Raw genomic sequence first — 23,698 nt, forward strand, 5'->3', positions numbered from 1 at the left:
TGAATGAACAAAATGGGTTGGATTTTTTAATTATTTCCAGAACAGACTTTTGCCATTCCCCTCTACCAAAACATCTCCCGTTTTGTGTTTCTTTCAGTCTATGCCATTCTTCTCTTGGGAACGAGAAATTCACACATTTCGGCAGACAACGAACGAAGTCACAACTGTCGTTTTCTGTTTTTGCTCCAGCGACCGACGAAAGAGACTTTAAAGTAGCTGCATTGATTCCATCTGACTCGTGGTCATAGTCTTCTATATTTGAAAACACAGAAGATGCATAATCGGCATTAGATACAGCATCGTCTATATATTCGGGCGATGAGGGCATGGTATAGCCACCAGTTTCACATTTAGGTTTGCAAGATGAAGATGTATTGTCTTCATTGCCTAATGAATGCGGACTATGCCGCTTGTCGTCATGGCAACTTGTGTGATTATTCTTGGGTGATGAGTTCATCGCATTGTTTGAGTCGTTTATATCGAACTCGTTTCCATGTTCAGACGGACAGTCTTTGAAGTAAGCAGAGTGGTTGTTACTTAAGGTACACGAGGAACAATTGTCGTCTTGGTCATTTTCTGCCGCTGAATCGATCAAATGGTGTATCCTGGTTGCCGAATACAACACCGAATCTTCATTGGGGTGTGTCTTCTCCTGATTTGGCGGAAACAATAATCCATCATTATGCTCTTCTATATTAATTGTAACCACTTTACCAGACTTGTTTGAAACATTATTAAAATCGTCAACGGTGTGATATATAAAATCAGGTTCCGGTAAACACTCCGATGAATCATTATCTGTCTCGGTGTTTTTGTTGTAGGCTTTATCTACATCAGTGGGTTCATCATTGATTTCATATCAATTCCTTCTGTTCTAAACTGCACACTAAACATTCTTCAAAATAGCCCTCTTACTGACCAACGCGTATGACTCATCACCTTGACCGAAAATCCTGTGGCTCAGTGCGGACAAGTTGTTTGGACTATTCCATTCATCAGGGGGGTCTTAAACGGTGTTTCTATAATTATAGGATTGCATTAGATAAATTAATTGGCACTTACTTGCTTCAATATTTATGATGCATATTCCACGGTCATTTTCTTTGAAATAATATTAAGTTCAATAAAATATGACGTTTTGAAAGCGAAACTCGGCTGTGGCGATGTTGGTGAACACTGTGCATTGCGTAGCTGTACCCTATTGCAGAGTACAGGATACACATATTACGTAATGGCGTGCTTAGCGAAGAAAGCAAAACTTGTATTTTTCTTAGAAGACATTCGATTGGATCGTACTTGGTCCGATTGAAGATAGTGACCAATGAAAATGAATTTAACATCAATGTAAAGTTAAGAAAAAATCCTTTCCAAAACCGTTTGAACTAAATTTGTCAATGAATATTCAAGAGGATGGTTACGCAAACAAAGTACGGCTATCAAATGGTGATTTTCTTCAGTATTTACTGTGTGTTTTCAATGAGGGTTTTGAGTTCGATATTTATTAACCTTGCATCGTAAATCACCGAAGTCCGGTGGAATTTTGAACTGTATTGTTAAGAAAATAACAGAACTTTAGAGACAACACATTTCTCTGTTTAGTGCCGTTTGAACTAAGTTTTTTCGGTATTAACTTTTCACGCTATGGCTGTAGGAAAATGGTCTATATGGTAAAGTCATAGGCCTAAAACTGCGGCGGTCGAACTCAGTTCGCGTGCCGCACAAGGAATGGCGCTAAGGAATTGATATGCTCTGTTGTAACATTTCGTTTTACGTAATGTGTTATTTTGTGGGACTTTGGCTGACTTTCCATAACACCAGAATTCTTTGACGTTATCATTGCAGTCATCTATTCCACAAACATAGTGAATTTCCTCGTCATTTACAACATCTGTAGGAATGCCAACGCACTTGTAATGATACCAGCGCTTACACTTTTGGCACTCGATATACTGCATCGAACTGTTGTAAACTCTTTTACATAGGCAAAATAACTCTTCTGAAACCCAATTGTCTGAGAATCGCTTTGCAATTTTGAGTCTTTTTGACATCTTTTGCATACTTTTATCGTTTTCGATATGACCTTCGTCTTCGTGGGCCTCGTCATCATAATATGAGACACCGCCCACGTGTTCTTTGTCATCTTCTCTGGAAAGAACACTTTGCACATTACCTCGGTTTTCTGACCATATAGTAAACAGCCTGTGTACTGAATTGGTATATTTGTATGCAGGCCAAGAGAGTAAATCAGCAACTCTCATCCAAAACGATCTATCGAACGGGGGGTCAGAATTGTTTGTCTCCTTCATGACCTTCCTTATTGCCGATCGAACATCGTTGTAATCCACTTTCTTAAGAATCCTCTTCTTTTTATGATTCCTTTTAGGATTCTTTGTCTTTTTCTTCTTGCAGTCTTTCGAGGCACCTCCTTTCATTGCTAGTGAACCACATTTTCTCTTGCTGTGTATCGAAAGGTCGATTCGTATTTTGGATTCATGCAATTCCTGAAGTACCTGTAAAAAAATGAAATTAAGGAACATTTAACATAAACTCCTAAACACAGGGTGGCGGAACGGTGGGGCGGGGGGGGGGGCATGCCCCCACATTTTTTTCGCACATGCAAAAGTACCCTGTTACAATTTCAAAGTGCCCACACTGGTTGATATGGCCTTAACACATCCCCCTCCCTAGTTTATGCAAAATATGTTAAGGGGCAGGGGCGGGATTTGGGTTCTGAAAGTGGGATCAAACCTGAGGAGGGGTATATAAGGCCGGCACGTAGCCAGGAAGCAACAGGGGGACCTTGGGGCTTTAAGAGGGGGCCAAAAAAATGACCCATGCATATATGTGTATATAAATGTGAATATATATCTCACGTATATATATTAGTATTATATAAATATATATACATATATATATATATATATATATATATATATATATATATATATATATATATATAAATATAAATATAAATATATGTTTATGTTTATGTATATATATATATACATATATATATATATATATATGTGTGTGTGTATGTATATATATATATATATATATATATATATATGTATCACACGTATAAGTATAATCAGTAGTACTAGTAGCAGAAAGTGCTCAAAACCGTAGTAGAGCAATAATATCACATACAGACAAGATATACAATTTACACCATATTCCAGAATATGGAGTAAATTGTATATCTTGTCTATTGTATATATATATATATATATATATATAAGTGTGTTTGTGTATATATGTGCGTGAGATGTATGACATAATTGTACGCGCGCGAAGCCCACGGGAAAAAAATGAGAACCAATGTTGCATTTGGCCCATTCACACCAAGAAGTTGTCAGTATTTTCCTTTCAGATATTTTTTACGCTCAAGAACAAAATGTTACCGGACAGTTGGATGCACTTCTGAGTCTTAACCGGCCAAATTACCGGCCGAATCAGATGGAAAATACGACAACCCAAAATTCAAAAAGGTCGGGGAAAAGTGAAGGGGAGGGGGGGGGGGGGACAAATTCCCCCGCTTGCCCCCTGTAATCCCTCCTCTGTTAAGGGGCCCTTTTTACAGATTTAAAATGACCCTTTCCAAACCTTCCATAGTGCCCCATCAAAATGGGTAAACAAATATATATCGTGTGTATTACTTTTCTATACATGTAAGTATATATGCTCCATGTGTTCCATACCATTTCGGTAGTGCTGATTACATCTAAGGACCCTTAAGTATTCACTTTCTCAGAGCGATGCAACTTGCTTATCCACCTTAATTAAAACCGTTTATATCGGTCAGACTAACCAAAAGTTAAACAGATTTTTGAAAATAGGCTCATATATTGAATATAAAATATAGAACCAGAATGCACCTAGGGTCCCTTAGTTAAATCAAAGTTCGTGTCCCCCTACCCTAAGACCCCCCCCCCCCCCCAAGAAGGCGATCACAAACCGTATACATTTCCATAAAAGTGCCCTTTTAAACTGTTGCCCCTCTCCAGATTGAAAATACTTCCGCTTTCAGTGACGTAGGAAGGTACTTTTGAGTGGGGGGGGGGGCTGAAGACTGATGGCCGGCCTGGGGGAGGGGTCTAAGGGGAGATGGTGTCCCCCTCCCCTTTGGATTTTTTTTTGCATTTCCAGGTGGCCTCAGATGCAATTTGGTGCAATATAGCACACTTCAACCCACCCACTGCATTTTGTATATAGTTTTGCATTTTCACCTGTCCTGAGATGCAATTTGGTGCTCCAAATGAGATTTTTCTCTCATTTGGAAATGAAAAAGGGGTTTTCTGACTTGCGGAGCGGGGGGGGGCAGAATGATACTTCCCCCCCCCCCCGGTTCCTACGCCCTTGCCCGCTTTCCCTGCCTTTAAACGTCAAGAATGACAGCTGCAGTAAGGTAAGTTTATTTGGTTGAGTAAGGGTGGACGAAATTATCATCCTAAAAATATTGGTAATGGTATGTGACTTCGTTTTTTTCATAGATAATTCTATGACTTTTCATATAAAAGCAGTGGTGGCGCCAGGATATCCGCGACACGGGACCTAAGGTCCCTAACAGGGCAGCTAAGTCCCCGACAAAGAATTGTACAAAGAATTTCGCGCGCTTCGCAGAGGTGGTGGGGCATTATTTTTTAAGGGAACTTTTGAAGTAATGTATACGGTTTTTGGTTGCCGTCCTGGAGGAGGGGGTCTGAGAATTTTTTGAATATTTAATGGTCCTTTTATATAATTTGATGCTATATTTTGCTTTTAAAGTAAATTTAATATATATTTTTTGCCCATTTTGATGTAGCAAGATGGAAGGTTTGGAAAGGCCATTTTGAAATTGAAACATATCCCTAAACATGCATGCTTTACATAAACTTTTGGGGGGGGGGGGTGTGCGCCGGCTCTGCCGCTCTTGAGGGCAGCTTGAACTGCAAAAGTGCACGTCTGCGTGTAATTATCACTACGGCAATGACATGGAGCAAAAGGCACACATCTTGTTTATTTATTTATTATTTCTTGTTTATAAATTGTTTATTTATTTCTTGTTTACAGATATATAAAATAAATACTATTTAACTTTTTTCTTCGTAAATCAGGGGGTGGAACTGGTGCATATTACCCTCGTAAGGCATATTAATGCCGCTACCACAAATCACACCCGTTTAGCAATGTGTACAAAGAATACATAATTGTAAGAAGTTTATGAATCGAAGTACTGAACTATTAGGTCTACAAGCTAGGAGCTTAGATAAAATTGTACCTTTACTTTCTGGCAAAAAGTCGATCCCCCCACCCCTATCGCACTCTGTCGAATTATCGCCCCCTCAAGTGCTCCATCACCTCCAGGGGCAATATCGCCCACGTTGAGAAACACTGGTGTATAGTATATTATAAACCACCGATCTGTAGTTTAAAGCTGCATCATTTCGTTTGTGTTACACCCTGATCATGGATATCCCTGTAAAACGGCCATATGTCAGTTAACCATTATTTCATCTGCTAATTTGTCCATTATTTCATCTGCTAATTTGCCGTCATTGTTCAAACAGGTATAGAGGTGAAGTCCGAAAGCCCAGACATGTGACAAGAGGTTTGCTGGTCTGCTTTTGTTATAATAGAGTCACGATTCAATATTCTATATTGCTGCCTGGTCCCGTCATGTATGATTACCCTAGGTTAAAGAAATAGGACGCCTATCACGGTTAAGGTTGTACAACACGACCCGGAACTTACCGAAGAATATACCGGATTATATAAACTTACCTTTTTGATGGGAAAATGCTCATTCGAACCGACCATCATCTTGAGAACATGCTGGTCTACTTTCTGCTCTTGATTTCAGGCAGATTCTGCGACGGTTAAGACCAACCTTAGGCTCTGTGAAATTTAAATTGTAGGATTTGGGATATGATTATTTAAAACAAACACTGTCAATATGTGTGACCCCCCCCCCTCCTCCCACCCATTTATGAGTTCAGCAAATTCGATTTACTGTCTGATACGGAAACATACAAATCCACACACAAATCTTAGGCATCGGCGATTTGGCCGATAGCTGAGGAAAGCATCAGCCAAAGGGGTTCAAAATATGCCGAATTTGTGTCATTTGGCCAGTTATCGGCCAATGTCATGTGGCAACCCTGACCGAGAGCGAATTCATTGCAATTAGAGGCGCTATTTCGCTATAATATGTACCAGCGTAGCCTATCAAGTCCCAGTGTGTACCTCAGGCTCTTGAGTCAGTCGTGAGGAAAGAAGGATACGAGATTTGCAGCTGCAGGGGCATATGATTTATGACGAACGTATTCACGCACAGAAAAATATGTCTATTGTCTCGTTTATAGTTTCTTTTCCAACGAAAACGTTCCGTTTCAAAAAAAGTACCCCTCTTCTAAGTTCTGTACATCAGTGCAGCGGGAGCCCCCTTTGGTCGGGGCCCCTGGATTTGCCCCGTCCGAGCCCATAGGCGTTACGCCGCTGCCTTTGGAAGCCTTGGGACTCAAACGAAAATTCTGTCGGTTGTACGAGCATTCTGAACATCGATCGTATAATGCCAGGGTTTCCCAGCGGAAGCTTATGCATTTCTTTATATTTTAATGGTCACATCTACGCACACCATGGTCACCGCATGATATTCTTTCCGCCTTCAGCAAAAAAATATAAAATAATGTTTCTTAAAAAACAAAATAATTTTTGCATAATCCTTCAACTTGGTGTGATATACAGTAAGCAGTTAGCATTACAAATTGCACTTTGGACAATCAATGAATGAAAAAAGAGAACTTGTTTTCAGTGCATTCCAATTAATGACCGCATGTTTATGTAGGGCCAAATTCTGAAGGAAAGTTTATACAAGTTTAGACAGTTACCTCTAAATGACTTCCGAATTCATCAATATGTCAGCACATATAACACTTAAACTTGCGAAAATCACTAAATTTCAGCCTAATCAAAGGGGAAACATTGCAATGTGGCAGTTATTTGAACACAATGGCATAAAGCGACAGCATCTTTCCAGGGCTGTAGCAAGGCTGTAGCAGGCTTGTAGCAGGCATGTCCTAAAAGCTCAACTGAAGCTTACAGTCGAACAAACATCAAAGAAATAAACCATCCCCTAGGCCTACCATGCATTAATGACACATGCAGTAACGTTCAAACATTGAACTATATCACTTTAACTTCACTAACGTGGGTCAGGCATTCGTAGAAGGAAAGAACGAAATTGTGACTGTTTCCGATTTTTAATTCATTTGGGAATACAAATGCGAAAAAAAATACAACATGCTGCAGATTCTTTCAGTTATCTATCACTTAAGAATTTTAATGGTTCGACGCAAGGGAGCAATCACGCTATGATAAATATGAACTCTTAGCCTTTTAAAGGTAATTCCATGGACGTTGATGATGGTAGGCAGTCAGTTCGTACATCGGTATCGATTAGTTAGAGCCTAATGTTTAAGCGCTCTTTTACGAGAGGGTGCATTTAATGAAACGAAGAAACTTCTAGGAAACATCCTGAATGAATCATTAAATTACAATCAGAACGCATGGTCCTTTGTTCCGCTCCTTCACATTTGTCTTATAAGACTCTTATGAAGTATTGAGTAATAGGGAAATGGAACATCTTTGCACATATAGATAGGAAAAAGTGTATCAATTTTACCAGATTAAAGTAATTTTGTCATGAACATTACACTTCTGCAAGTACATTTCAATCCATTCAGAGAATAAATTGGGGGAGGGGGAGGGTGGATATAAAACATGTAATATTTATCCTGACTTCTATACTCCCATAATTGACTCAACAAATAGCCTAATTTTATTACCGAAGAATATATACATTAAATAAAATTGTTAGGGATTAGAAAGTGTAATGTTGACTTACTAAAATGTGGCACTTTTGTCTATGGATTGAATGTGTATTGTGTATTGAGTAAAATTTGTATTATATTATGGAAGTTATAATTAATATTTAGGTAAAACTGAATAAAAAGAAAATTTACTTAAAACTCACACTAACTCTGGTCTATGTTTAGTTGGAAGAAACCCAGTGAAACTTCTTACGGTGGATCTGCCTTCTACACTCCAACAGAAACGATGAATTGAAAAATCGCTAAAAGAAAGGACAAGCACATGGGAACACGATAAAATCAAAACAGTGAATGGCAATATAGGGTAACTTGGATTGGTTCATTAGCAACTATGACTAATAGAGACCACAAATAAATCAGAAAGGGATTTCGTCATAGAGGATATGTCTGGGTAGAACTATTACATAGTAAATCCCTTCATTCCGAGAAAAGGAGTTGAGCTAAGGTGCGCACCACCCCGCCCCCCCCCCCCCAAAAAAAGTGCGCGTGTGTTTCTCGGGAATGGAAGGAAATTACTTTGTATACTGAAGATCGGAAAGCACCAAAAAGCATTAAACTTGCGCGCCAAAGGTACGTGTTGCTTTTTGTTATCTATCACCACACTGGTACACACGTAGATTAAAACTTCAAAAAAAGAAGATATTGATGAATCTACTGGATAATGATTGTACAGTAGTCATTTTTTTTTGGTCAAGCACTCTTTGGACCAGTGTAAGACGCATTATGGTACTCTTCGACAGTGTCCTTAGAATTCATATGACCCATTGGTTAGGTGGTCCAAGGCGTGCTGGTCTTGCCTTTACAACGACGATTTGTCTGGTCTTGATTAGGGCCTAAAGATTTTATTTCAGGTCCCGTTACATTCATTTAAGAAGTCATGATAAAGTGGACATTTGAATTGGTCAAGAACTCTTTGGACCGGGTACTACGCAATAATTCAAATGACCCATTGGTTTAGTGATCCAAGGCGTGCTGGTCTTGCCTTTAAAACGACGAGTTGTTTGCCAAATGCATGTCAAATTCGCATTTATTTTCCGCTAGGTCTACTTTCTGGGTCCTCTGACGCCCGCTACGAAGAGTTGCCCCCGGGGAAGCGGAAGAGGGGTGGTAGAGGGTGTCCCCCTCTACTCGAAAACACCCCATGGTATGCCGTTACAACGACGATTTCTTTGCCAAAATGGCCTTTTAAATTCGTATTTGGTTTCCCCGCTGGGCCTACTTTCTGGGTCCTCTGACGCCTGCTACTAAAAGTTGCCCCCGGGGAAGCGGAAGAGGGGTGGTAGAGGGTGTCCCCCTCTACTCGAAAACACCCCATGGTATGCCGTTACAACGACGATTTCTTTGCCAAAAAGTCATGTCAACTTCGCATTTGGTTTCCCCCTGGGCCTACTTTCTGGGTCCTCTGACGCCCGCTACGAAAAGTTGCCCCCGGGGAAGCGGAAGAGGGGTGGTAGAGGGTGTCCCCCTCTACTCGAAAACACCCCATGGTATGCCGTTACAACGACGATTTCTTTGCCAAAATGGCCTTTTAAATTCGTATTTGGTTTCCCCGCTGGCCAATTTTCTAAGCGCTCTGACGCCCGCTACTAAAAGTTGCCCCCGGGGAAGCGGAAGAGGGGTGGTAGAGGGTGTCCCCCTCTACTCGAAAACACCCCATGGTATGCCGTTACAACGACGATTTCTTTGCCAAAAAGTCATGTCAACTTCGCATTTGGTTTCCCCCTGGGCCTACTTTCTGGGTCCTCTGACGCCCGCTACGAAGAGTTGCCCCCGGGGAAGCGGAAGATGGGTGGTAGAGGGTGTCCCCCTCTACTCGAAAACACCCCATGGTATGCCGTTACAACGACGATTTCTTTGCCAAAAAGTCATGTCAAATTCGCATTTTGTTTCCCCCTGGGCCTACTTTCTGGGTCCTCTGACGCCCGCTACGAAGAGTTGCCCCCGGGGAAGCGGAAGAGGGGTGGTAGAGGGTGTCCCCCTCTACTCGAAAACATCCCATGGTATGCCGTTACAACGACGATTTCTTTGCCAAAATGGCCTTTTAAATTCGTATTTGGTTTCCCCGCTGGCCAATTTTCTAAGCGCTCTGACGCCCGCTACGAAAAGTTGCCCCCGGGGAAGCGGAAAAAGGGTGGTAGAGGGTGTCCCCCTCTACTCGAAAACACCCCATGGTATGCCGTTACAACGACGATTTCTTTGCCAAAAAGGCATGTCAAATTCGCATTTTGTTTTCCTGCTGGGCCTACTTTCTGGGTCCTCTGACGCCCGCTACGAAGAGTTGCCCCCGGGGAAGCGGAAGAGGGGTGGGAGAGTGTGTCCCCCTCTACTCGAAAACACCCCATGGTATGCCGTTACAACGACGATTTCTTTGCCAAAATGGCCTTTTAAATTCGTATTTGGTTTCCCCGCTGGCCAATTTTCTAAGCGCTCTGACGCCCGCTACTAAAAGTTGCCCCCGGGGAAGCGGAAGAGGGGTGGTAGAGGGTGTCTCCCTCTACTCGAAAACACCCCATGGTATGCCGTTACAACGACGATTTCTTTGCCAAAAAGGCATGTCAAATTCGCATTTTGTTTTCCTGCTGGGCCTACTTTCTGGGTCCTCTGACGCCCGCTACGAAGAGTTGCCCCCGGGGAAGCGAAAGAGGGGTGGTAGAGTGTGTCTCCCTCTACTCGAAAACACCCCATGGTATGCCGTTACAACGACGATTTCTTTGCCAAAATGGCCTTTTAAATTCGTATTTGGTTTCCCCGCTGGCCAATTTTCTAAGCGCTCTGACGCCCGCTACTAAAAGTTGCCCCCGGGGAAGCGGAAGAGGGGTGGTAGAGTGTGTCTCCCTCTACTCGAAAACACCCCATGGTATGCCGTTACAACGACGATTTCTTTGCCAAAATGGCCTTTTAAATTCGTATTTGGTTTCCCCGCTGGCCAATTTTCTAAGCGCTCTGACGCCCGCTACTAAAAGTTGCCCCCGGGGAAGCGGAAGAGGGGTGGTAGAGTGTGTCCCCCTCTACTCGAAAACACCCCATGGTATGCCGTTACAACGACGATTTCTTTGCCAAAAAGGCATGTCAAATTCGCATTTTGTTTTCCCGCTGGGCCTACTTTCTGGGTCCTCTGACGCCCGCTACGAAGAGTTGCCCCCGGGGAAGCGGAAGAGGGGTGGTAGAGGGTGTTCCCCTGTACTCGAAAACACCCCATGGTATGCCGTTACAACGACGATTTCTTTGCCAAGAAGGCATGTCAAATTCGCATTTTGTTTTCCCGCTGGGCCTACTTTCTGGGTCCTCTGACGCCCGCTACGAAGAGTTGCCCCCGGGGAAGCGGAGGAGGGGTGGTAGAGGGTGTCCCCCTCTACTCGAAAACACCCCATGGTAGGCCGTTACAACGACGATTTCTTTGCCAAAAAGGCATGTCAAATTCGCATTTTGTTTTCCTGCTGGGCCTACTTTCTGGGTCCTCTGACGCCCGCTACAAAGAGTTGCCCCCGGGGAAGCGGAAGAGGGGTGGTAGAGGGTGTCCCCCTCTACTCGAAAACACCCCATGGTATGCCGTTACAACAACAATTTGTTTGCCAAAATGGCCTGTTAAATTCGTATTTGTTTTCCCGCTGGGCCTACTTTCTGGGTCCTCTGACGCCCGCTACGAAAAGTTGCCCCGGGGGAAGCGGAAGAGGGGTCGTAGAGGGTGTCCTCCTCTATTAGAAAACACCCCATGGTATGCCGTTACAACAACAATTTCTTTGCCAAAATGGCCTGTTAAATTCGTATTTGGTTTCCCCGCTGGCCTATTTTCTAAGCGCTCTGACGCCCGCTACAAAGCCAAAAAGGTATGTCAACTTCGCATTTTGTTTTCCCGCTGGGCCTACTTTCTGGGTCCTCTGACGCCCGCTACGAAAAAGTGCCTCTAGGGCAGTGGACTTGATCCAGGGATTGTCTGGTTCAATCCCACACCCAAAGCATCCGTTATTGACCCACCACCTATCGAGATTCCCAACATTGTTGCGATACCTGTGACTAAAAAAATCGAAGACGTATATTCTCGACTGGCTTTAAAGAACCCAGTGACAGGATAAGGGTTAATTACGGCCATTACACTACACCGTAGTATTTTTCTGCTTTTGATATCTGCTAATGTACGCTGTTATTGTCCGCTACTATTGTCCGCGCTTATTGTCCGCTAGCTTCTACGGAGTTCGCGATCGGTGCGCAGTACTCACATCCTGTGTGACCAGATTTGTGTAGAATAATGCTATTTGAAATCTGATAGAAGTATACTAAGTAGTACGGTGCTGCTGAAGCGACATACGAGCATCGACATATACATAAATTTAATTGTAGAATCCAAAATAGTTAGGTTACACCATCACTGGAGATAGTGCTCAACCAAATGGCGCAGGTAATGTCAAAATTATAAAGTAAACTTTAGAGGCGCATTTGTATTGCTACACATATGCTTCGTATACTATGGAAAAGTCCATCTACACTCCTCAGTCTCAAAATGTACCTTGATCCAGGATTCCAGGGGCATCAATGATCAATCCCAATTGAAAAGTAGGGGGACATAAAAGACTGAACATGGATGAAACTGAAAGAGTGCTGCGACCGCCTCGGCACAAAAACATTTATCGGGTCAAGGGGCCCGCCTTAGGGCCACTGGTGAGGTCCAGGGCGAAGCCCGGCTGGGCCTAGGAGGACTCACATCTAGGAATCTGCAAGTTGGCTTCTGTTTGGTCCCTGAAGTGATATTTTGTCAGACAAACACATTTAAACAATATTCACATCTGACAAGTGATTAGACTAAAATTAAGAAAGACTAAGGCCTACCTATTGAACATCTGGGTGAAACTTAGGACCTTCATAATCATGATAAGTAAAATGAAAACTTGAAACTTTGCACACAAGAATAAACTCTTGTTTATAACTATGGGGGGGGGGGTGGACATTTGATATTGTGTCCCCCACCCTTTAGAAAGTGGGGAACGTGTCCCCGTCCCCCCATGATTGCTGCCCCTGCCCTAATCAAGAGTAATACTGTACAATGTCAAAAAAGTAAAACAGCATGTATGGATAAAGTTAAGCTGGATGATTGGATTAAGTTAAGCTGGATGTATGGATTAAGTTAAGCTGGATGTATCGATAAAAGGAATGAAAGATACCCATTGATCTTTTGATCCATGTATTTATTGCGCAATAAATACAATTTTACTGAAGCAAAGGGAATGGCAAGGACTGTATAATGTGTATTCGTTATGCATATTCATTAAGTTGTAATGATTCATGTTGCCTTGTTATACTAACATAGTAAGCTCACAACTCGTCTGTCCTTTGAGGATCTCTGTACGTTGGCGAATTATTGAAATTCAAAATGATGGTAAAATAACTTGGGAGTAATTTATTACTTATTACTATATCCCTACAACTACATACATGAATAATCGTTTATTGATATGACCTATTAGTAATTTGCTTGAAATTAATCATGATTTTGCAAATGTACTTTCAAGTAAACACTGAAAAGGTGATCAGAGGTCCTCGATTTCAGCGGACGGTTCCCCTATTTCATGTAACGTCCCCGGATTCATTCTTTTGTATAACCAGCTTTGACAAAATGATTGTTTGTGAATAAGGTGTTCTGAATTTGGGCATTTGATAGCATCCTAATTGAAACATAGAACCAACAAAACACCCGATGGCCCTCAAAATTCATTCCCTCCCATTAATTATAAACTGCCCATGTAGTAACCCTTGATGTCATTGAGGTTGTTAACTTCAATATCATGTCCCGCGATTAACAGCAAAAACTATGGTCACCTTAGCTTAGAATTCTCGGAGGGGTCACGATCAAAATGTCTCCCCATCCCTCACCCTGGGCAAGCAGGAAATGTTAAGCGTGTGTTAGCCAAGTATTTAATGACGGACAAAATCAGTGTAGCTTGAGATAGGATCATTCGTTAGCATTGTTGGAAAGTGGAAAAAGTTGATGAAACAGTTTTACGACTGGGAAAGCATCAGCTGAATATGATAAAGATTGGATGTTAATGTCAATGGTAAGACTTATTTGCTCATATTGAGATGAATCAATGGGAATTGATGATGATGAAGTTATCTACCACGAAAACTAATGTAGTGTTTCAGAATTTCTAGCAACAAATGTCAGGAACCTAATCCAACTTTACAATGGACCATGCTGAACTTAGGAGGCTATGCTATCTGACTACCTTTATGATAACCTGCTGGACAATGTAGCTGGCCCAGAGTCGTCAAGGGTCAGGTGGTGGGTGCCCGAGGGACAATTATGTCACTGGCCCCCTTTTTGAAAACTTCTTGTTTCCTTAAGAAGTATGAAAATGAGAATATACTATTTTGTATAACATATTTTCTGAGGCCCCCATATTTTCCAGGGCCCCTCAATTGACACCGGCCCCTGTGGTTGTAGCCCCCTTCCAGATTCTCCGTCCCTTTTGTCAGGCAACCCTACTTTGACAGCTGCAAACAGTCACAAGTAACCCTACAGAACCCATCTGACTACCGATGCAATTCCTCTATCAAAAATCCACAAGTAACAGTAATGAAGACATGATTTAAGTGCTGAAAGACCAAGAAAAAATTAGACTACAATTTTGAATGACTGTTGACCATACACTGAGCCGCATTTACTTGTATATTGGAAGCACTTTCAGACAAATGCACAAACTCTTCGACAGTAAGAAATACAACTGGCTTGGAGCACTTCCTGAAAATTTGGCTTTATTTATTTATTTATGCAATAAATACAAGTTTACTGACGCAAAGGGAACGGCAACGACTGCATAAAATATGCATTTGTTATGCATATTCATTAAGTTGTAATGAATCATATAGTACTAATTAGTGCTCAGCTCTATGTAATTACTCTTTTCAAATCCAAACGATGAAAACATATCACTCCACATTGCAAGTCGGTAGTTAATACTGCACTGATAAACGTTACTTGAGCCATTTGCAATAGCCATAGAAAATTACTGATTTATTCATCCAGTTTTTAGCACTGATTATAGGCAGGCAACATTTCTACAATAATAACAATATAAACACATTCTCTTTAAAACACACACTAGAAACTTTTGAAGGTAATTATTGCAAGAACAAACTTTTGAATCTCACATGTCTTTTAAGCACCAGCTGATTTTATTAAATTAATTAATCCAATTAATAAGAAACAAAATTACACCACAGAGTATTTTCCATACCATATTAGAGCCAGATTTGTAGAGCACAGATAACGAAAGTATTTCAACAGAATCTTTTACACTCCTTTTCAGTAAATTCTCATTTTGATCATCTTTGTAAAGTGAAACAAAGGAAAGAAAAGATACCTGCAGCAAATAGAAATGTACAGAATCTGTTTGCTAATTTGAGTCTCTGTGACTACTGTAAGAACTTTAAAACAGAGGGGTATAGATTTATAGGAAAGGTCAATTCTAATAACCTGCATGCAAAAAATAAATTAAAAAACCACCAAAATTTTGCAACTGAAAAATGGAGAAAGGATGCAGGAAAGGGGGGAATGATTACACAATTCTGACATATAACACAAATAGTTGAGTTTATAATGGTCTGCAACACAATATAGTAGTAGCATGCAAGGATTATAGAATGGAGTTAGAAGGGAAGGGAGAGTGGGGGGGGGGGAGGGTGGTTAAAATATGTTAACATAAAATAAGCCATCACCATACTTAATGATGTATTTAATTTTGTAAACAATACAAATAAGAGAAACAGAATAACAGAATTACACAAACCAGTTTCTAGTAAATTTTGGCCATATTAATAAATACATATATTCCAGCTTTGCTCAATTCCATTCCATGTAATAACAAATCTTTTAATGTATGAAACATCATCATCATCACCATGTATCTATAAATAACCATCACCACTGCCAGTTACTACTCTCGCATACCTGTGGCAGCCAACCTTCCACAGTTCTCCCTTCTATAAAGCATACATACACAAAGATAAATACAAATGACTCATTCTATCTTTAGTAACGCACTCCCTCCCTCCCACCCCTCCACTCCCTCCTCCACCCCCATTCTCCAACCATCATTAAAATTGGCTGGTAAAATTTACTTTAAGATGATATCACTGAGTTAAGATGATATCACTGAGTTAAAGGTTTTACAAACAGAACAATACTGGTAACCATGACAACTTATTTGTCCAAAAATTTTTTTAAAGCAACAAAAGTGGTCATTCGTTACTACACAAGAGTCAAGTACAAATTTTACTTTAAACATTTTTGACATAAAAATGTCCAAAATGATATTCCATCGATATGTCATTTTATTAAGAGCAATGATACCTTAAATCATTTTTTTATATTTTTTGTTAACACAATCTGTCCAATTTCAGATTGTGATACTCTAATTATCTCAAGTAGAGAGACAGTAGCAGTTCCAGGAGTATAAATATAGTCTTAACCTCTAAAAAACAGTTCTAATTGTTAAAGAAATAACATAGCAAATTTAAATGTTAATTTCTGAAAAATTAACAAGTTATTCAGTAAGGATATAACTCACAAAACATTTTTACTTTCAACTCCTTTGCCAAATGTGACTGTTTTTTAAACCTTTCGCCAAAATATGCTAAAACCCAATATTCCCCCCCCCCCCTTACCTAGGAAAATGTATACTTTACTGAAACATTCCTCAATGTTTGTACATAATTTGAACAGCCAGAACATTTCAGAAAATGTACAAGTAAATGTTAGCATTGAAATTGACAATGTTGAGTCACTGTAATATCTCTAAAATTTTAGCAAACTACATCAAGTCATTTCACTTGTGATTTTTAGTGCTTTCGATTAATGACTAGTTAGACCTTTATCTTAAAATCAAGTTCGTCGCTATCAAACAGTACCTGATAAAAATGGCAATCATTTCCTTGTACGCTAAAGATAAGCCCAAGGGCATGATATACAGACAGAGACAAGGGTCTATGCTTTGAAGTCGTGAGTCATACAAGATATGAATAAGAACCTTCCAAATATTACAAGCTTTACATACTCTGAAATGATAACACAAAACAATAGTAAAAATAAAGCAATGGAAAAGTCTACTGCAAAATAGCGAATCAAAAACTACCAGTGAAAATATGGAATGTAAATCTGCTACATTAATATTTTTATTATGTGCAAATTAAAAATTGAATGTAAGAATCAAGTTAGGATTAATATCTTTACACCAGTGCTTCCAAAATATATAAACCAGACTGGCACATGGAAACACAAAGAATCCTTTCCAAGATTCTAATGTCCCACAGATAAATTATCATGTTAAACATAACTTTCATTGTTTTTGATATCAATACCAAAGTATAAATAAAATGTAGTTAATATAGTTGTCAGTAGAAGTTGAGAAATCTTGTGAACAGACAGTTTTATAATCTCACCAAATTTTGTATGTTTACAGGATTAACGAAGATGACATTTAGGGCGCAACATGGGTTGGATCAACTGGCATAGCAGGAGCACAACAATTGTCATAGCTGTCTCTCTTTGTGTGCTAATTAGTCAAACAGCAGAAAACGATGCTTCTTGCTTAAAAAATACAACTTCTCTTGTGTACAAAGATGAATTAAATACAGATAGATATCTGATTGATCATTTTTTAACATGCGAATCATGAAATGCCAGCTATGATAGGTAAGTAGATATGAAACGTATTACCATATTGACAAGCTCATAAAGCATATATAATATGAACCACATTTACCACAATCTCCGGTGGGTATTACACTACATTTTTGTGCATAAATTTATTAAAAATATGGATATAGACATTACAATTTATAGATGCATCAGCTTACATGCAGAGGCTAGATTTACAAGCATGATAAAATATGCTGTTTGTCCCATGCAATGATGATACATATCACAGAGAGAGAGAGAGCGTGCAACTTCATTCACAATTTTATCAGAATATGCAAAAGTATCACCTTTCTTGCCTTAATTTCTGACACCATACAATTTCCCCCTCCTTAACCCCCTCCCTCCCCCTTCCACCACCCAAGATCAAGGTAAAAACTGCTCATTTGTCATCAATCAGTACCAATAGCAGACAAAAAGTCTTCCTAACACTTGACCGTTGACCCTTCATCACTGATTCATGAAAACTTAATAATGGAGGCCCGGTGACATATTTGTCCCAGAGCCTGACCAACCCTTGAACGTCCCTCTTCTACTGGTGCACCTACATACAATATTGATGCATAATAAAAACAAAAATAAGTAAAATAGGTTGCTAACACCAAGCCACTCAGAACATTGTGACTCAAGCATCAAATCAACCGTAGTTGTTATCTTCTAGACTAATTTTGTTTCTCTCTTTTGAGAAAACATTTTTCTACATTCACTCGCAAAATCTAGAATGCTGCCTTATTTCCAAACCACAGAAATATGACGTAGCAACATGTCAATCAATTCAAAAATTGATTCTTATCAAATTGTGCCAAAGATGATCAAACATTTGAACTTTTATTCAAACTACTTGAGATAATTTGGTCTTTACTCATAAACAACAAATATATTATCTCAAAAAGTGTGAATAATCCAACATTGGACCATCCATCAGGGTTTCTCTATGCCTATACATATCATTATGGAAAAAAATTCCTGTCAACTTAGTCTTTAGCCTAAAGTGAAATTCTCAGAGAGGGCATAATTTTGGCAAGAGTTGTCAATATTCTATGAACATAATTTTTAATATCCTCAAAGACTTTTTTTTTAAATCCAATTAATTTATCACTAATATACCTTAATAGCATTTAAACATAAAGTGTCTGGAGCAAATAATCGACAGAGAAACTTATTTATATAATATTCCATAATCACTTGGAATAGAAAGTGTTTTGCCATGTAGCAGTACAGATAAGTGAGAGATTTGTAGCAAACAGCTAGTAGAGTATTGTGCTCCATTGATCAACAGGTTACTATGACAATAGGAAAGAGTCTGCAAGAAACATTGTGATTGGAAATCATGAATTGCAGTTTGTCATAGGAACACTTCGATCACGGAGATGTGCGATTGATTCACGGCCATTTGTAATGGCTTACAGGTCCAAAATAAACACTGACCCCTAAGTAAAGCAAGCCAGGAAAACAAAAGGTGCAGAGTTTCAGAACAAAAGACAGGTGCGAAACATCAATAGTGCTGACTGACCTTAATGCTTAACTTTAAGAAAAAGACGGCTGTCGATGCCTGGTTCCATATTTCATTTATGACAGTTTAAAAAGACCCTCTGTTAAGCAAAGACCAAAACTTCCCTTTGTTTTATGGTTTGAAAGACAATACCTTGTAGAGGAAACAAACTTATATCACCAATAATTTCTTATTATTATTAGATTACCGTTAGGTATTAACAGACAATTACGATCATCACCCGTGGTTTCACATTAATGCCCTATCACCAAACATATGTAGCTCTACTTGAGTCCAGTAGCCTTCCTTGCAAACTGTGACAGAAATGTAAGACAGACATTTTAAACTACTTTGTTAACTAGAAGGGGAATAAAGATTATTGATCATAACTCAGTTAATTGACGTATTATTCCAATTAGGCCATAACATCAGATAGGTATTCTTTTGGTTTAAAATTGGTTTTGTAAAAAAAAAATATTTTTAATTACATTATGACATTTTCTGTTACACATGGGGCAGATCTCCTTAAAATGATAGAAGATTGCAGAATAAACTGAAATATGCCAACCAGCAAAAGAATATGCCGTATTAAAACGGAAGGGAAGGGAAAAAATACATATGAACATCTTTGCAGTACCCTGCCTGAGTTTAGGTGGTATCTTGTAGTCAAGTAAACCCAAAGCAGCCTATGGAAGGGAATAAATTGTCACAAATAATGGAATCATGGTGACCGAGGAGACCTAAACTTGGTGAGACTGGAAAAAAGGGGCAACAGCTATTGGTATACCACAGGAACTTCTTGGATAAGTTATGTTTTACTAAAATGTTATTGCGTTAGTAATATCGTTTAAAACAGCTATTAGGTTAAGATACAGAGACAACCAGTGAGGGAATATTCTGGGTTTTTATGATGATGGACAGCATCCCCACCCGTCCACCCTCTTGGAGTTAAAATTGATGGTACTAGAGGCGCCATTCTCTAATAGTGGTCCTCCCGTTTGTCTTCGCTTTAGTTCCGTCCCTAACCGCCAGAAGACTTGTTCTATATTGGTGGCGTCCTTCGCTGACGTTTCTAAACACTCCATCATGTTGTGGTGTGCTGCTAAGGCCTGTGCTTCCGAAAAGTCCACCTCTCGGATATTCTCCAAGTCTTTCTTGTTGCCTGAAATAAGCAGAAGGGAATGGATTAAATCACTGTTGAGGAGATAAGAGGAAAAGTGACATTTCATGACATTTTCCTATACCCTTTTAACAGTGGTTTATTAGTAATTATTTAGTGTTCAGTTGATATAAGGTACAAGCGACAAATATCCTGTTTCTTAATTACTCATTAACCTGTCTGTATTCTGTGCGTGTTTTTGTCCCTTCTGTTACTGTTACTTGTCATTCAGCCTTTGAAGAAGATCCTGATAGGATCGAAGCATCAGGCCAACTTACTTTTACACATTCTTAATACCTCGACAGCATCATTAACCTGTGTCTGATAAATACAAAGTTGGCATGAAAGCATGTCCTTCCCACTCTCCTGCATTAACAATGAAACCAAATTTAAAAAAAATTCCCTTCTTAATGTTAACCACCTCAACATCAGCAAGTCTGGAACCTATAGCCCAATTTTATAATTTAATAAACAGGTCAGAATAATTACCAATGAGAATTTGAATAACATTGTCCCCTGCATACTTCTGTACATCATCAATCCACCTGGGGACGTTTGAAAAGGTGTCTTTCTTGGTAATGTCGTAAGCGATAATGACTCCGTTTGCGCTTCTGTAGTAACTCTGGGTAATAGTTCTGAATCTCTCCTGACCTGCTGTGTCCCATACTTGAAGCTGAAAAGAGATGAAAAGAAAAGTCAGGTTTGTCCTTAGTATGACTTACAATCGGGCTGAAAATAAAAAAAGGAGATATATGACTCAAATGTCATTATTATTCTCATACTATGTGTTAACTGCTCTATAGCCACTGTGCACTGTCCAATGTATTATTCTTCAGATCTCCTGCATGGGATGCCAGACCGAGGAAGATGACATCTGCTAGGAAATTTAGCTAATGATAGCCATGTTAAAATGAACAATGTTTGGGGTGCTGCTGTAAAGTTATCAGAATCAATCACTAAACACAGCAGATAAAATCTGTTCAGTCAATATGATTTCATAACTGAATACCATTCAGCTATTTCACAAAGAGATTTTCTACCTTTTCAGGAACATTTAAATCTAAGGATATTGATATAAGACAATGTAAATAACTTTTTCACATGAAAGGACTACATGGTAAAGCCTGAACTCCCAGTAGTATACAATGGCCCCACCACACAGAAAGTTTTATGCTTGTAGTTGTTTTGTGGTAGATCCTTGATTTATTATGTTTTAGCATTCCAATGAAGGATATCTACTTATTGCTGTGCAAATATTGATAGACATTGCATGAGGTCATTTTATATCAAATTAATGTAAGTCCTCCTAAGTGGAATGATTATAAATATTATGCATATTACAAGTTTACATCATAATCAATGAAGAAACAAGGATATACACATACAATTCATTACTGTACTTGGAATAGTACACAGAGAGTTATCAATTTGCCAAAGTGTTCTGCTTCAAGAAAAGTATCAAAAAGCAACACTGTGCCTTTTCTTTGGTTATGTCACTAAACAGGATTTGGCTTTACATACCACAACTGCTTGACAATTAAGTGTGCGCAAATGAGGAAAATGTATGGATTATATTATTTTTATTACTTGTGTAAAACTAAGTGGGCCTGACGTTGGGTCTGAAGCTGCTCCTCCACCCATATTGTACATTGCAAAGATTGTAATGGTGACCAATGATGCCACTACAAGCAGAAATATTTGTTGAGATCAACCAAACACACTCCAGCTTTACAGTCTAAGGCTAGCCTTTACCCTCACAAGTAGCAACATTGTCCAGTTGTGTAGACTGATGTGTTAAGCCTAAATATTGCTATACAGAAGGCTGTGCACTAGCTACTTTGCTGGCAGCTTAGTCTGAAGTCATGAAGTGATTTACAAACTAATTTAGGACACTGGAATACTCTTACTTGACAAATAAATAGGCTCCACTGACTGCAAAAGTATGTAGCCTATACCTACATTAGTTAACGATATGAAATAGCATTTAGGCCTTCCTGGAGACTTGGCATGTATTTGCTGATGAATAGTATCAAGTCGGCCTTGCATGGAACTGGGGGTGGGTATGTATTACTACACAAATATCTGATGGTATGGTTAAGTTTGGAGAATGTCCCACTCACAACCGAGCTATGTGTTTGTGGGGTGGGTTAGGTCTAGGCATGAAAATAGGAATAGTAGCAGGGCCTAATGTTGCCAGGGCCTAGTGTTAGGTTGATATTATTTTTTACTTAGTGTTAGGTTTTAGAGACATAACCCAAACCCATAAATCTAAGAAAAAGAAATGGAACTTGATCCACTAATGGTATGGCCCTGGGTTTAAAATATATATATATTAACAACAAGGCCTAGCTACAGTAAGGCACAAGCCCACTGTTGGCTAGGCTATGGCAAGGCTAAACAGTACTGTCACAATACTGTCTGTATCACTGTATCATTTAATCATGGTTCTAACTCTAAGGTTAGAGCAAAGTAGTTATGACGTGATGGTTATGCTATCCACGTTATACCTTAACTTTCTTGCCATCTATAGTTAATGTTTTCATGGTAAAATCGACTCCGATAGTACTGTGTTGTCTTTCGAAAAATGTTCCTGACTTGAAACGTTGGACGACACAAGTTTTTCCAACCCCTGCATCTCCAATCAAAACAATCTTGAAGAGATAGTCGAATGAATCATCCGCGTCCATGTGGTGAGGATAAGACATCTTTCTAAGATATTCTCAACACTGAAAGAATTGGTCAAATGTTCCTACAAGAAACACCCTTCCTCATTTTGCAGAATAGCGATAACTTTTTCAGAGTTTATTAAATGGCAGTGTTAACTAAAGAAACGGCTCTGCAGCAGTGTAGCGAAGTACACGTATATCGTAATAGACTGCTAGTTTGATCACAACATGCATGCATGCCGTGTGTTATGTACGAACGATACATTTCGGGCTACGTAGTTTCTTTCTTATCAGGTGACCGAGTATGACCTTTCATCTCAATATTCTTACGTAATTTGCCCGTGACATCAGGGCGCTGTCACTGAGATGGTGACATCAGGGAATTGCTTGCTTGGATACATTCATCGCGTGTCCCAGGCGACATTTGGGAATACCTCTATGATCTGTAGACATTTTCGAAAGAGTGAGGTCTCCTCGAAATATCACTGTTGAGTTGGATTGCGAAAGACCAATAGATTATGTATCTAACTTTAAGACCGTCAGCACCAGCGCCTCTCCTGGCAAGACCAAATATCTTTTGTGTGTAAGACCGTCAGCACCAGGATAGATATGAACCTATTCTGGCAAAACCAAATATATTATATATTTTATATGTTTCGTTCCTCGAATACTGCAATCTTGTACGGGGACCATGCAATCAGGGAAATATGGATAGGATAATTAAGCTCCAAGAACCAACTGCCAGAATTATTTTGAGCGCTACTTATGATGAAAGATCATGTGACCTTTTTAATGTGCTTGGTTGGCAAACTTTTGTTCTAC

The 23,698-nt window shown here is 39.5% G+C and overlaps 2 protein-coding genes across 2 annotated transcripts; both read right to left on the bottom strand.

The window, feature by feature from the left end:
* Positions 1–1,259: 1,259 nt before the first annotated feature.
* Positions 1,260–8,282, bottom strand: LOC139961720 (uncharacterized). The gene is made up of 3 exons (XM_071961150.1): positions 8,015–8,282; positions 5,764–5,877; positions 1,260–2,510 (listed from the first exon to the last, which is right to left on the bottom strand). Exons 2-3 carry the CDS (start codon positions 5,800–5,802, stop codon positions 1,674–1,676), a joined length of 876 nt encoding a protein of 291 aa, XP_071817251.1. The 5' UTR covers positions 5,803–5,877; positions 8,015–8,282; the 3' UTR covers positions 1,260–1,673.
* An 11,235-nt stretch (positions 8,283–19,517) lies between these two features.
* LOC139961373 (ras-related protein Rab-43-like) lies at positions 19,518–23,087 on the bottom strand. Its single transcript, XM_071960517.1, has 3 exons — positions 22,718–23,087; positions 20,700–20,883; positions 19,518–20,213 (listed from the first exon to the last, which is right to left on the bottom strand). Exons 1-3 carry the CDS (start codon positions 22,913–22,915, stop codon positions 19,957–19,959), a joined length of 639 nt encoding a protein of 212 aa, XP_071816618.1. The 5' UTR covers positions 22,916–23,087; the 3' UTR covers positions 19,518–19,956.
* Between the last annotated feature and the right edge of the window lie 611 nt (positions 23,088–23,698).

The sequence above is a fragment of the Apostichopus japonicus genome, chromosome 20 (assembly GCF_037975245.1).
Source record: "Apostichopus japonicus isolate 1M-3 chromosome 20, ASM3797524v1, whole genome shotgun sequence".
Lineage (NCBI taxonomy): Eukaryota > Metazoa > Echinodermata > Holothuroidea > Aspidochirotida > Stichopodidae > Apostichopus > Apostichopus japonicus.